Below are 15654 nucleotides of genomic sequence, written 5' to 3' on the forward strand. Positions count from 1 at the left end.
ACTCCTCGACTGGACATCGACTGGACCTCGAAGAATTGCATCGCCTCTATGTTGGTAGATATACCTACTCTGTCTTTCCTTCCTTTCCTATAGGGTTCTTCTTTCTCTCTCTCTCTCTCTCTCTCTATCTCTCCCCAATTCCCTCCAATGCATTTTGCTGTGATTGTTCAATAAAGTACATTGATTTTGTTGCTGCAAACCCCCTTGCCGTGTTGGTGTTTTGTACCCTGAGATCAGATAACGAACCATCACAATCTCGTCCGTGAGGGCGGATCGTGACACCCTCTCTAACAGAAGAGACACTTCTCAAGAGCCACTTAGCTCCTAACAGGTTCAGTCAACATGAAGATGATGAGAACCACTTCTCTAACACTTGCAGACTGTTCTAGAAGACACAGTGGAAATGCTTCAGGTGATCAGGCCATTTGTCTCTTGGTAAAGAAGGAAACAGACAAAGTTATTTTGTTTGTTTTAATTGATCACTGGTTAAATTGTAATACATTTCAAAGCAAAATATTCTGTTCAAGGACATTGTACCAAACATTAAATCTACTTTTAAACAAGGCTTAATTTGACTATTTTACCTTATATACATATAGGTATAAGTTTCATTTCACTAGTAGCAAAATTACACAGTACATTGCATTTCCTGAAAGATGGCAAAACCAGGAATTGGGTGTCTGTTCTATCCTTCCACACACTCCAAATCAGAAAAAAACACAGGTATTGAAAGTACAATCACAACTACAGGTAAATACAATAAGGACCTCAGAGCAAGCCAAGACCTTATGAGAGATGACAATCACTTCTAGAAATCTACATTGCAAATATACAGTACATTCGACTAGAGTTTTGGGACTTCCCACAATGCCTCTTAATCCCCTTTTGGTAATAAAAGCTTCTATGACAACACGTATCCTTCATAAAAAGTACTGAATTTGTATTTTTGGAGCATATGTTGGAAGCTTAATGCAGTCTAAGCTGCAGTCCACAACAAGCTTACCCAAAAAGACAGTAAGCAAGCATTGCAAGATTCATCAGGTTCAGAACCAGAGCTCAGCTCCTCGTCATTGAGCGCGAGAGCTGCTCTGCACCAGGGACAGGCTCAAAGGTTGGGAAATGATACATTCCTTTTACAGCTTTCGCAGGTCAATCACCTGCAAGTTCTTGACACAAAATGTCAACTGAGTCACACAATTTTAATTTGAATTTATTTACAAAGCAGCTGTTACATTGCAATTGTTCGACAATTATGGACACAGCTAAGGAGCAACAAGCTTTCCACATTTATGCTACTCCTGAAAACACTTCTGTGAGCAGCAGTGAATGCAGTGGCCAGCAAGTATGCAAACACACTGCCACTGCTGGGAAAACTGCAGTCTGGCCTCGGGAAGTGGAATGGTGCACAGAACCCAGCAGCCCCAAAGGCCTGATGAGATTTCTGTTATGCTCAAACTCCGCTTTGGTTTGTGCAAAAAATTGACCTTGTGCATGTGCTGCTTTCACAAACTAACTGTTGCTCTGTGCTTGGCAAGACAAAATGGGAGGAACTGTCCAGAATTACCAAGAACATGGAGGTAAACAAGGCATTTTTCATGAGCACTAGTTGCCCTCACAAGTACAACACCACTGGAGGACTCCACCACTGTTCCAAGGAAATATACTTCATCAGCACTTTTGGACATTTTCTGTTCTGTACTTGCTGAAGAAGCTACTACTGATTAGCAAAATAGCTGAACTTGACCCAACTAACAATGCTGAGGACCTTTTCTTTCCAGGCTTTATGTCTAACTAACCACAAACACACTTTGCTGCTCCTAAGGAACTCTGACAGCACTAAGAAACCCCAAAAAGGCATGCCTGAGGTTGAAGACACCAACTGATTTCCTCTGGTTAAAATACATCACTTGTTTCTATTACGCAGACTCTAGCCACACACACTCTTTAACACCAATTCTTCTTCACAGATCTCTGCTTTAAAAGTTATTTTGCTGGACTCTCCAGATCTAACAGCAATGTAATACAAGTAATTTGTAATTAAAAAACAACTACTGGAAACCTGCTCAAATATTTTTTAAACCTGCTTTATATAAACTTTGGGGGGGGGGGGGGGGGGGGGGGAAAGCTAAGGACTTGGTACTCCAGCTTGTTACAGTCAGTCAGCAGTGTTCTAAAAGGGATGGAAAGCAGGCTGCAAACCAGGTTCTCTCTATCAGTCTACACCTGTTTTTAGCAGAGGTAGATAGCAATAGGTCAGTGGAGAGAGAATTAGAAAACAGTATTTCAGGTGTCTTTTAGAGCCCTTTTGTTTTTCTCTACTCTTCCTTTAATCTATCTTGTGCTGTTTTCCTTTTTTCTTGCACTAACCATCTCAGCCTACTTACTTTTGTAAAGTGAGCCCTTTGTAGGCTGCAAACAATATATGACATTAGTCAGGTGTTGTTACCAGACAGAGGAACAACCAACACGGGCAGCAGGCATCATGACTTGCTGCAAGAGTCAAGGAGGTGCTTCATAAGAGAACCTCAAGTGCCTCATGCAAATCCTTGGAGCGCATACATGCATGCAGAATATCAACCTGCAGGCAACACTGGGTGACCTCACCTTCAAGCAGCCATACTTCACAGCCAGCAGAAGCAGATATAAAGTTCAGCTTTCACACTGTGGCTTCAACACTTCAAAACTTAACTGTGTAATGAACAACTAATATGAATGGAAAATAAATATTTTAAAGAGAGAATCCAGCCAAGTCTCTGATTAATATTTTTTTTCTGAAGCCTGCTCTAAAAGCTTTTCAGTTTGTGGACACTAAGAGTACAACTACAGTGAAATATACATGTCATCATCTGAGTCCACTCCTAGTTCATACAGCCGACAATTAACGACCAAGTACCAATCAAAAGGTTGAAAAGCCCTCATTCCCAGATTGTCTACCATTTTTTATTACTGTTTTAAGATGAATTCATAAAACTGCTCGCTTTTTTTTCTTCCAAATTACCATCTCCTATAAACGCAACATTAAGACTCAATACACATTTAAATGAAATATACTTTAACTTCCCTCCTCCCAGGTTCTTGTACTCTATATATAAGCCTTAAACTAAGAAACACCTTTAGTGGTCCCTGCTGCTTTGTGTTGCACAGGAAACAAAACTTCCATTTATTATGTTCATATTCACCACTTGAACTTCTTTTAATTTCCAAATTACAGTTTGCTTACAGAATCTTAATGAAATCCCCATTGTTTGCCCATTCTTGTATGTAACAGAGAAATGGCACAATTACCAAAAATAAAACCAAAATCGAAACACCCTACCCAAAACAGTTTCATTGTCAAGATCTATCAGTTTACCAAACCAAGCTTCTCCCAGATTCTTAGCAGCAAAATTCAATTATGTAGAAAGGAGAAGGACAGAGAAATCAGCCAGTTCCCCCACAGAACTAGAGCTCACCAAGCCATAAAATAAGCTGAGTGGCTCTGTCAACCCGACTGAAGTTTCAGTAATTATGTAATGGCTCTTGGAAGAATTCATGGCCAAACTTCATGAATTTCCATAATTTTTAAAAGAGAGTGCTAATTTCAAGAGATCTTCAGTTCCAGGTAAAATACTTGCACTTATATTTTCCCTGCTAACTTAAAATCACATCTAAGGTTCTTCTCTGCTGTTCCAAGAAAATTTTGCAAGCAAGAGTAGAGAAATTTAAAAAAGCTTAATATAGACATCATCCAGAAAACGCTACCAAATATACAAAGCAGAGGAAGATATGTTCCTCCTAACTTTCATGTTTTAATTTTTTAAACACATATTTCAACAAAAGAGCAATTAAAATTTTATGCCTTAAAATTAATTGCCTATACGTGCTGAATGAACATGGGTTTTTAAAGCAGTCCCCTTAGAAAAGCTTTCTCTCTCAATTGTATATAGTACTACAGTCAAAGTCATTATATATCTGTGTTTGTCTATTCCTAGATAGCATTTGCCCTAGAACTGTAAAAAGGTCTCCCACAAACCTATCCTACCAGCACAAGCCTTTAATTTCCATGGTTGCAGAACAGATACACAAAGAACTAATGAAATATCCAAAGGAAAAAAGATTAATTCTTACTTTCAATCAGACAGCAAGTTATATACATTTATAAAGAAATCTACTGAGATTTAAGACTGCTTCAAAGCAGTAACTGAAATACAACAGCAGCTATGAATAATATATAACCTTCCTGATTCATCACTGATCCTAGCTTCACCTTAAAAAAAAATAAAATCACAGCAGCTAAATATATATGCAAATATACAAAAATGAAACCTTTGATAAGAGGTTAATAAGTAATTGTGTTATATCAGAGCTAGAGACTAGACATTGTAAGTGTTCAGCAGTCTCTAACCCACCAGCTCTCAGGCTGGTGCAGCAGTGGAAAATCTCATCCAACGCACCTTTCAGGTGGCATTAGAATCTCATGTTTCCTGTTCAGATGTTGCTCAGCTGAACAGTTACCTCTGCTAATAATACAGCTTCCCTCTCAGTTAAGCATGCAAAATGTATAAAAAGGCAAGTGATCAAAATATCCCCTTGAATGCCCAACTGTCCGGTTTCAGGAGACTGCTGCTGAAGATTTAATAGCTCAGCACTAATTTTCAACATTTTCAAACTTGATATGAAAATTGCATTTTGTTATTACACAGAGTATAACAGTCATTGGTTGTTTGCATCATCCACCCTAGCACTAGTGAAAAAGTGCCTTCTGAACAGGGATGAGAAAACATGGCAAGTTTTGTTACCAAACTGTGTCTCTACTCATCTTGCACTAAGCAGTGCATGGAAATAGGTGAGCAGAAATGCAACAGTACACCAAGACACACCATGTTTTCACATGCACTGATGCTATGCATATCTCAAAAATACACAAGTTCAAACATGCAGCAAAATGTTTGTTAAAGCACTTTCAATGCTCACCAGATGATAATGAGTGATTTAATACTCAGATAAATCAAAGCACAGTAAATGGTTTGTGCTTACACTTCAAGTTTCAGAGTAAAATTGTTTCTATCAGAGTATTTGAAGTGCAATGAAAGGAACGTTTCACTGAATTCAGAAGCAAAAGACACCATGTAAAGAACTAGGAAAATAAGCACAGATCAGATTACTGCAATAAATAAACAAAACAGCAGGAACGTGCAGACCTCAGAGTCAAAATTTCTTTTTAGATTCATGATATGTAAAAAAAAAAAAAAAAAAAAAAAAAATCAAGAACAACCCTGTCTGGCTTTCCCACATGTGCTGTCTTTTTGGCTAAACAACTGTTACTCTATTGTAAGCAACACAGATATTACCAGAAAACATTATTTACAGAATGATTATCTGATTGATTATATAAAATACAGATGAAAATATACACCCTTAGGTTTGAGATAAGCCAAGCAAATTCACTGCTGCCAACTAAAGCACTTTGAAGAAGGCGACAGGCACCAAATATCAAAATTGAATCACAAAACTACTCAAAGTAACAGACAAATTTGGGACGGTAGAGGTACAGCAAAGATCAATTAAATTGGAATGATTTTAACTAATACTAGCCTATCACTTATTACTTAGCTTCATTCAAATTCTATTTTTCTTATACAAAACTGAAGAGAAACCTTTACTTCCAGACTGTGATTTCTTCAGCAGCTTTTTTCTTAATACACCTATGTAATGCTTTTTACTCTACATCTTACAAAATACATCCCCACATTTAAGTGCATAACTAGAAACTGTGCTGAAATCGTGGAAAAGCGCTTCAGACATCTCAGGCGCAATAAAGTCATAACAATGATCAGCTCCAGTTTCTGGAAGCAGTTCTGTGAAAGGTGAAGCTTCAGAAAAGGGACTTTGATCCCTGGTTTTCAAACTCTGACCAGGCATCATTCAATTCCATGAAGATCATTTTGGCATATTGCTCGTAGGGTTGTCCTGTGGCCTGGAAACAAAGAGAATGCACCATAAGCATAAAAACATTAGAGATTAGGTCTTTAGAAAAGATCCCATCCCTTTTACATTTGCTGTCTTATTCAACAGCTATAGACTGATCTGTGAATATAATTTTACAGACAGAGAACTCTCTCCAACCTTATCCAAAGCTTGCCATGAGTATTTTTTAAACAAATCTAAATCCTTGGTTTCCTTATGATACTTTCAGTACAATTCATAAGTAATTGAAATTTAGCTAAAAAATTTTTTTCAAAGCTGATCTTTTCATAAATAGTTTCAGTTACTATTACTTACTAGTCAAATTAAGTCATTTTTGGAACTGCTTCCTGAAAGACCTTGCAGTGGTCTACAAGGATTAAATCTGAATCCTCTTTAAGACAACTTGTTTTGAATGAAATTCCCTAAAGAAAAATATGTTGCTGGTTATGAATGACGCTAAGACTCAACATGACTGGCATAGCACTTCCTGTGTGTTTGCTTCCATACTCAAAGATAGTACTCCTGATTCCCTGCTTGTTTCACAGCTGCCCTGACTCTGGGCCAACACAATCCAACCCTTGTGGGTTAATAAACATCCAGTCCCAAAAGCCAGTTCTCTCCAATAAAAAAGGGAAGCCCCAGAGCCCCCCCAGCATCCTTCCCCTTCTCCTGCTGCTTAGCTTTTGCCACCTGCAGTACTTTATTGACGCGTAACAGGTAAGTGGCAGAATACAAGAACAAATAGACAAATATGCCTTAAACAGAGCTGTGCTCTGACATTAATGCATTAAGGGCCTTACAGAAAACACCTGAAAACCACCACAAAGGTGGAAGAAGTCACATACCCAAGAACTCTGAAGGAGAGGGGAAACTAAAAAACCAAAAAATGTCATGTTTGTTATGGACAGAAGACAACACAGTATTTAGACTACTGCTCATTAAACCACCAGTGAATGCAAACCTGAAAATTCAAACCAGATATATCCAATGCTTCTCTTTCTATCTAATGCAAGAGCTCAGAACAAGAAGCTATCTTAATACATTGTGATGCATTAAGTATTTTTTAAAAGACAGCTGCAATGTAACATTCATTATGTATTTTTCATCTGATAACTTGTTTATTCTAGTAAGTTTACATTTTTTAGTAAAAATGGTTTAGTAAATGAGGTTGAGCAGGTTTTACCTACCAGTTTTGCTGCAGTGTCCTCTGAGTTGCCATACTAGTTTTAAAATACTTTAAGTACCAGCTCACAGAAATGAAACACATTCCACCAATCAGCACTAATTCTGACATCTGACATCTGTCAGTCAGAACCCAGCATGACTGACTTTGGTGCTCAGTACAGACTGACTTTGGTGCTCAGTACAACCTTCATGTTGTAGATCTTTCATTTGTTAACCTTTCTCTGTTGAATTCTGTGCTGTGTCAGGACAACAAGAATAATCCTGTACTACCTGAATGCAGTAGGACACCACATTCAGAAGACAATGGAAGCACAGTGAAGAACATCTAGGGTGCTGACTGAGCAGCAAGGCATTTTACCATTTTACCATACCAGTGTGGTATGGTAAAAGCAGTTTGTATTCCTCCCATAATAAAGAAGACCAGAGGAAAACACTCACCTTATCAGGATGAACCACAAGCACTGCTTTCCTGTAGTACTTCTTTACTTGTTCAGGAGTTACTAAATCTGCCATGCTGACTGGTTTCCATTTATTCTCCCCTTCCCAAAGCACTGTATGTAGAGTGGATATTAATGCTCTGATATTTCTCTCCTTTCCTTCAATCCATTCAAGAATCTGGGGAAATCAGAATATAGAACTGAATGCAGCACTGTAAGCATTCTCAGGCTCTAGAGACATAATCTTCACTCTCTGCAAGACTATATGATGACGACTCAAGTGCAGTTGTCCTACTGCACTCATTCCCAAATGCAATTGCCTTAGCCACTCAAAAGTGATACTTTGCATCTACTACTACAGAACAGCTCATTGTTACTAGTTTATTGCAGAAATTCAGTCATTGCAAGAGAAATTACTGGAGTAATTAAAAACTTCTGTTACAATTAGATATTACCTTAATCTTGTCTCTGTCAGGGCACACATAAAAATTATTACTTGATTTGTACAAAAGTGTAAATATATTTCAAAACTTCTATTGTACAAGCTTTGTACAAAAGATAATGTCTAGTAATAATTCATGTTTACTTAAGCAATCTGCAGAGGTGCACAGACTAAAGTGCTCCTTGAGATATCCCCAAAGTCAATTAGAGTAACATTGCTCAGACTTCAAGAGCAATATTCAAGCCATAACATAGGGATACAGTGTTTTCATTACTATCACCAGTGAGGATGGTAACTAAATATCTGTACTTATTTCCATATGTGGTGATTTCTGTTAAAAGGTACCCATGCACTCTCTCTTTAGGAAGGACACTTTGTGAAAACAAATTTCAGCACTCCTTTAAAGTTCATTTACAAATTTTTCTGAAGCACCATAAAGACAAAAAACTGGAAGTGTATTAATACGTGAAGTTATCAGTGACTAACTGGTCAAAAAAATCTGAACAACAAGGAACAAACACATCCCAAACTAGTTATACATCCTGTCTCCAAAATTACACCCTCTCAGTGCAATTAGTAACTTCTTAGGACAGCAGCAGCACTTGTTAAGCAGAAAATGAAAGTATATGATCACCCTGAAGACAGCTATTCATTTCTAAAGAGCATTTTTGTATTATCAGCTAAATCCATCTTTTCTAAACCATGAGCCTTTATTTCTCTGTTGGTCATTGTATCCTTCTGCTCTGTTATCAGCAGTTCTAAACATAAGATCAGATTTTCACTTGAATCAAAATCACTGTTAAACAAACCTTGAGTTTCAAGGGGTCCATATCTTTGGACATCTCTTGTTTTCTCATCTCAGCAATTGTCTTTGGTCCCTTTTTATCAGATTTCGCTGAAAATCCTTGATTAGATAAGAGATCCTCAAAGTCATTTTCTGAAACTTTTGGCTTTTGACCTATGAAAAGAGAAAAAACATTAAATGGAAAGTTTCACTGGAGAATACATTAACAGGGGAAATACACTGCCCTTAAATACACCTGGATGGCATTCATCACTGCTATGACAAAAATCCTTCAGTAACGCCAAAAGCCACAAAACTAAGAAGGACAAAAATAAAAGGGATCTTTAACAAACTTTCAGTCTAGCAGAGCAGACAACGTAACATGCTAACCTCTGACTCAATACTTGCATGTCCTCCTTTTTTAAAAAATGGAGTAGATTTGAGGGAGCACGCATCCATCCACAACTTTGGAAATGGCTCCATTTTTCCACTGTAAGTTAGTTTCAAATACTATGCAGCAGTTTTTCAAGTAATCATATACTCAACAGTATCATTGAAAGCATGTAGTCAACACCTAAGTATATTGAAACTATCCAGAATAATGACCAGATAAAATACCAACATGAATATTCATTACATAACGAACAAATTTCAGAGTACTGTAGAATAACTGAACTCTGAAGAGGCCTCTGGATGTTGTCTAGTCCAATCCCCACCTAAAGCAGGGACAACCAGGTACATTTGTTAGGCCCTTGTCCAGCTGAGGTCCATCTGTTTTTAAGGGAGAGGAATTACAACAACCTGTTTCAGCATTTCATCATGCCAATTGATTTTTTTGTTCTACAGACTTTCCTGTGCTGCAACCTATACTCCCTGCTTCTGCATCATGACAGCTTTTTCCAGATATGGACCAACAGAATAATTCCAACTTAAAGAAGCACCTGCTGTTCACTTATATGTCAGCTTAAGGCAAGCATAATCCTAATACCAACACACCAGAAAATAAAATTTTCCAAGAAAGTTCATACAGAAGAGGCCAAGCCTAACCCAGGTTTGCCTACTCAGTTGGAACATGTTAAAGGACTGTATGATTCCACCTGGTCCTGTCCTCATGTCTCTTTCAAACCCAAGAATTTTCAGTAATTTTAACCTCAGTTTTTCTCAAGACAAGCTACTCTTCTTCAGCTAGGAAAAACAGTATATCCCTTTATATTTGTATCACAAACAGACTAACATGAAGCAACATTACCAGCCATCTCTCCCCAGATGGATCAAATTTACCTTTCTAAACTCACTGATACAAAACCAGTTCCAATGTGGGTGAGTAATTATAGCCTTGAGACTTTGTGTCCAAACTTGCATATACCTGTGCTATCATAAGCTTGTCTGTTAAGTACTGGGATAGCTTTGGAAAGGCAGGATACCAAGTGTTTTTCTGTTTTCTGCTGGACACAGCTTAAATCTAAATAAAAATATGAAGGTAGAAGAGCTTCAGGAGGCAACAGCACATCCAACTAACTTCACATGGGACATTGTAAGTAATACACATTCAAAAAACTTACCGAAGCTTGGGGCTCTGACTCCTCTTTCTTCTCGTCCCCCAATAACACTGAAGTTTACTGTGTAGTTTGGCTTAGCTGCTGTGCTGGACTTAGTCTGGGACTGCCATGAAGTACTTTGTGGTTTGGAGGATTTCTGCCACTGATTTCCTAGCTTCTGAGATGGAGCAGTCTTCTGACTAAATCCACTACCCAAGAGTCCACCAGTGGATGAACCTAACAAAAAAATACTAACTTAGTTGTTCAGTTCAGTGCCTGTCACCATTTAATACAAGTAAGACAGTTTCGTCTTGACATTTAACCACATAGCTCACAGTGTAAAAGGAAAGCATGGGTAAAATGAAGTTAAGAGTCTCATTAAGAAGTAACTTGGATAGCAGGAGCTGGAGGCTTTACTGAAGTCTTCTCTTACAACTCAAGGTTTCAAATGTCAGTTTTAGCAAAAACATGCACCCTTATCTGAAGGGTCAGGCATACGTCAGGCTGGGAGATAATATGGCTGTGACAGTAGTTCTGCCTCCCAATTCTGCTAATATGCAGTGCATAATAAATAACTAATTACAAAAAATGGTAACAGACTGAGAAGATTTTCAAATGAATGCTTTCAAAGTCTCTTGTGGTTCCTTGCACTACTGTTTAAGGAAGATAAGAACATTATTCCACAGCAGCATTCACAGGGAATATACTGCACATAAGTAAGAAAAGCACTGCAGCCTGCAGGAGATACTGTAATCACCCTCCTGTGGCATAGGCCAAGCCTCTCTGGGTATACACAGCAATGCAAATTTTATTCGCTCTTTCAAAAATGGCTCCTCACACCAGCTCTCCTGATGCCTCTCTTTTGAATTGGCAGCTCATACCTCTAACTTGCCCAAGAGGATGTCTCTCCAGGGCCATGTACAAGATACCATACTGTATCTTGAAATATCACAGCTGATAAAACCCAGTAATGCAATACAATGCCCAGTAAAATCTAGCAATGGACGGCTTTTTCATGAAATCACTAAACTGCAGTCAACTCAGTTTTCAGTCATTGATAACTTGTGAAATTTACCAAAAAAAAAATGTTACTAGTCAGAGCAAATAACCCTGCATATTGAAAAATTATCTCTTTCACCTATTCTTTCAAAGCATTCTACGTTCATTATTGCAGTTTTCAAGGCCAACAAATTCTTCCTGTAGGACAAGTTAATGCCTCACTGTTCAGAAAAACTTTTCAACATCACACTCCTACTTTCTGATAGACCATTCCTAAAGAAGAGTGTGATAACACCTACCAGCACAGAACACTATTGGTATCCTACCAGTAGGCTAATACACCAGTATTCACTACTTTTAGCTGCTATTTCTTTTGGGTTTATATAGCATTCATATTTAAGCAGCTTGCTCTCTCAATTTTTTTTCCAGACCAGCATCTTGTACGTGGAAGCCAAAAAACTCCTATGAAAAATACAACAGAGTGTGATATTCCAGCTGTATTCCAAAACTGAATTCCAGAGCTCTTGTGATGCTTTGCAAATTCATTTCAGGCCTGGGAACGTTAACTAGGACAGTGAGATCTGGCTACTTCTTAATGCAGTCATTTTTCCTATTGAAAGCTAAATGAAAGAGTAATGAATTGACCCAAGTCCTGCTAAAATTAGTTTGATTTCTTTCATCTGATTCAGTGTGGGCTATACCTACATCTTCAAGTCAAGAATAACCTGACTTTTTTTACTGTCACACTATCTGTGCATTTAACAACCTGTGTTAACCTGAATTATTAAACTAGAAAATTTTTCACATTTTTTACTACAAAGCAGCCTCATTGGTACTGCTTCAACACCAGAATTTTGTAGTGCTTATGCCCAAGCAACATCAAGAAGTCAAACACTGCATGCTACCTAGTGTTTCTACAAGAATTCCACTCAATTCAGTACACAGTGCTAACTGCCAAGGCAACAGGGTAAAACCTCCATCAGCTCCAAGCTAAGGGAAAAGCAGTTTTGCTCAATTCAGTGACATTATGCTGTTCTGAATCGTTCCGTATACTCTGGGCAGCTGGTCACATTTATTATGGCAGTGTGAGTTCTGAAATGTGAGGACTTCAGCTCTTTTGTGAGTGCTACAGGACTAACTAAATTCCTGAGTTTCAGGCCAATAAAACACCTGGGAACAACAGTTACTCTGCAATGCGACTTATCTTCCAGAACTCCTTGTGCCCTTCACTGCAAACTGACAGATATTCATAATGCTTTTGGCACGGGTGTGCAATGTATGGCCCTCGATTTTTGCTTATCTTACAAACATGGTAGATATGAGTAGCAGAGCTATGAAAGTCTACTGAATTCAAAGGAAAGTACTGAAATAACTGTTACTTTGGAACTTAAAAAAATTAACTAATTCAATCCTGCTTTCATTTTAAATCCTTCAAGAACAGTATTAATCAATGCTAGGCAAGAAACCTCATGCTCAGTTACTGAATCAGCGACTCCAGGTTTCTCTTACCATCTCAACTCAATTCTCAAGCATTAATTATTTTTACTGTTCTTATATCACAACTGTAGTTATCTTTTGAAATATTATTCTGGACGTTTAAAAAATATCTAGAAGATTCAATCTTTTCTTGTTACTCACCAGCTCTCAGCAAATACCTCAAGCTAGATGTTGACAATTAAAAGGAAACACTTACCTTTATAGGCTGTCAGTAACATTTATTGGTACAAGAAGCAAATCAAACAGTAGAGGCACTAAATACAGTCTATCAAAAATTAAGATCTTACCCGGAAGACCAGATCCCAGATTGGCAAGATCAGCAAAAGGATCAAAGTTCTGAGCTTTCTGGCTAAAAGACAAACCTGAAGACACACTGGACTGGCTTCCAGTGGTAAAAGCTTGGCCTGTATAATAAGAAGACACATCACTTACCTAGTCTGTTTGGAAACTGAGAGAATGAATAAAAGTAGTATCTACAGAACACCTCATGCAAACCTCCCCAACATTCTACTTCACAACATCTTTTCCCAATACAAGAATCACCATTACTATAGAGAATTGAAACAATTTAATTCCTGTGTCTTGAACTTTAATCTGAAAAACTACTCAAGTGCCTTACTAAAGGAGCATTTAAGCAGCAAAAATGCATGAAGACATGTTTAGCAGTTTCAGGTGATTAAACTGACCCAGTCTGGAGTATTCCTCTAATGGAAAAATTTAATTTCATAATACCTTCACAAACAGGCTTCAGCTGTGGTGATGCTACATTGCTGGTTGTTGAGGAATCTGCCCAAGAATCCCACCCACTTAAGAGATCTGGGTGGCTTGTAGATGATGATATTTTAGGTGGCTCTGGTGTCAAATTGCCTACAGGAGAAAAAAAGAAATGTTTTCATGTTTAAGAAAACCATAATAATAGTATATATATTTGCCAATACCAACAGAACGTGTATCACATTGTCAGCTATACAGCTTGGTTAAATCTCTTGGTAACAGTCTTAAACAGGACTCAGAAGGGTTGTACCATTGGAATTCCTCCATTTCTATTTTAAAACATCCCACGCACTTCACAGATAAGGTATTTTCATGCACAGGCAATGCTACAAATTTAACAGCTTAGGTCTCCTGACCAAAAGGACTAGCTCAGGTACAGATCTAGGGCATGCTGCTGTTCCTGACAACACAGCTGGTAAGTGGAAAGCAGCAGTGCTCCATGAATGGTGCTCTTTATCACTCAGCAGTCTGGGTGTTACACAGGTGAAGCCAGGTCACTTCAAAATGCAGGTTTGCCTAACGCAGACTGCTTGTGACAAAGGGGCCTCTTGGCCAACTAATACACTCTTTGAGGTGTAACACACAAATGAATGCATACAATTGAAGAGCAGGATACAGGAAGAGTGATATTTTCTGGGAAAAAGTTAAGAATGTCTAGCTGCATGGATAAAAACTACTTTTCTACACACCATGACATCTAAATGAAATTGTCATATTTAAATGCATGCAAGGGTGCTGCCACTAACTCCCAGAAAATGTCATATACCATCTAAAGGTATTGTAACTCCCTTACACTTCCAAATGATTCCCCACTTACGCACTCACTATGAGGTGAGCCTCCCTCAGAATGAGATATGCTATGTACGGAACAGTCAAAACTGCATGCCAGCTTGAAGCATTCTCGTTGAGCAGAGCTTGTGGAGACTCACAGTGAAGCAGGACAGCTTTTGAATGTAACCCCTGCTTTAATGCTATAACTACTGTCAGTGCTACAGGGAGAGGGGATATTTCAGTAAAGCACATTTAGTGGTGGTCTAAGACATTTCATAGACATGGAGTTAACCCAGCCATCCTTAAAAAAAGCAGTAACATTCTGAGGCTTTGAAAGTCTCAACTACTACATCACAGCCTTTCACTTGTCTCAGCATCTCAGCTTTACATTCTAAATATTAATATCAAATCCTCTTAATTAAGGAAATAATTAGAAGCAAATTAAATACCCCTATAGTACCTCAATCTACTAATACCATTTATAATTAGATCTTATAGCTGCAAAGTTAGCACATCAAATACTGTGCAACAAATATCTGCCAAAAGCCTGTATTTCAGCAGTATTCTCTGCTGCATATGAGGGAAAACATTAGAATAAAATGCAAGAAGTACCCACCATTTCCAGCCCTTTCTCCAGACCCAAGCTTCATCTCCCTGCCTCTGAAACCACGGGAGAAACAATACATATTGGTCTCAATACTCAGGACCCCAGCTTCCTGCTAAACCGCAGTGTCGCTGGCTATGAATCAGCACCTATTCATCAGCTTAGAACTTTGTTGTATCATATTCCACTCCCAAAAGTTAAGCGGGCCTTGAATTACTACTAATATTGATTTTTAGGGTAGAAATTATTTTGTTCTACAATCTCTGTTTTTAAAGGTCTTTTTACAGGAGCATAAGAAAATTAACACCATCATATGAAATTGACTACTATGAAAACAAATTGAGAGAAACAAGAACAAATTAAATTACAGATGAATGCATTTGAAGGATTGAGAACATACTATGGGAATGAGCTTTTTACAACAGTTGACTTAAGAGAAGTCAAGTTCATTGCCTCCTCCACCCAGAACTAAGCAGGAAGTAGCCTATTGCTACTTACAACAGTAAATTCACTACTAATAGTAAAAAGCTCATATACAACCACTACACTTATAAAAAAATCTGAAACAACGCAAGGTACAATATACTGAACAGATAACCCATTCCTCCTGAAACTGTTTGTTTTTATGCTATCTTCTTTTTAATTCTACAATGTGGGAATGATGTCAGATTTTAACA

The 15654-nt window shown here is 38.0% G+C and overlaps 1 protein-coding gene across 3 annotated transcripts in view; it reads right to left on the bottom strand.

Annotated features, from left to right (window-relative positions):
• Positions 1–457: 457 nt before the first annotated feature.
• GAK (cyclin G associated kinase) overlaps positions 458–15654 on the bottom strand; it is a 66955-nt gene continuing 51758 nt past the window's right edge. For all 3 annotated transcript variants that reach the window (XM_038123687.1, XM_038123688.1, XM_038123686.1), the window contains 6 exons: positions 13561–13695; positions 13116–13232; positions 10357–10569; positions 8820–8968; positions 7570–7746; positions 458–5956 (listed from right to left, as the gene is read on the bottom strand). In XM_038123687.1, the coding sequence (XP_037979615.1) occupies positions 5855–5956; positions 7570–7746; positions 8820–8968; positions 10357–10569; positions 13116–13232; positions 13561–13695 (893 nt within the window). In that variant the 3' untranslated portion in view covers positions 458–5854. The remainder of the gene's footprint in view (positions 5957–7569; positions 7747–8819; positions 8969–10356; positions 10570–13115; positions 13233–13560; positions 13696–15654) is intronic.

This window comes from Motacilla alba, chromosome Z (assembly GCF_015832195.1).
Source record: "Motacilla alba alba isolate MOTALB_02 chromosome Z, Motacilla_alba_V1.0_pri, whole genome shotgun sequence".
NCBI classification, from domain to species: domain Eukaryota; kingdom Metazoa; phylum Chordata; class Aves; order Passeriformes; family Motacillidae; genus Motacilla; species Motacilla alba.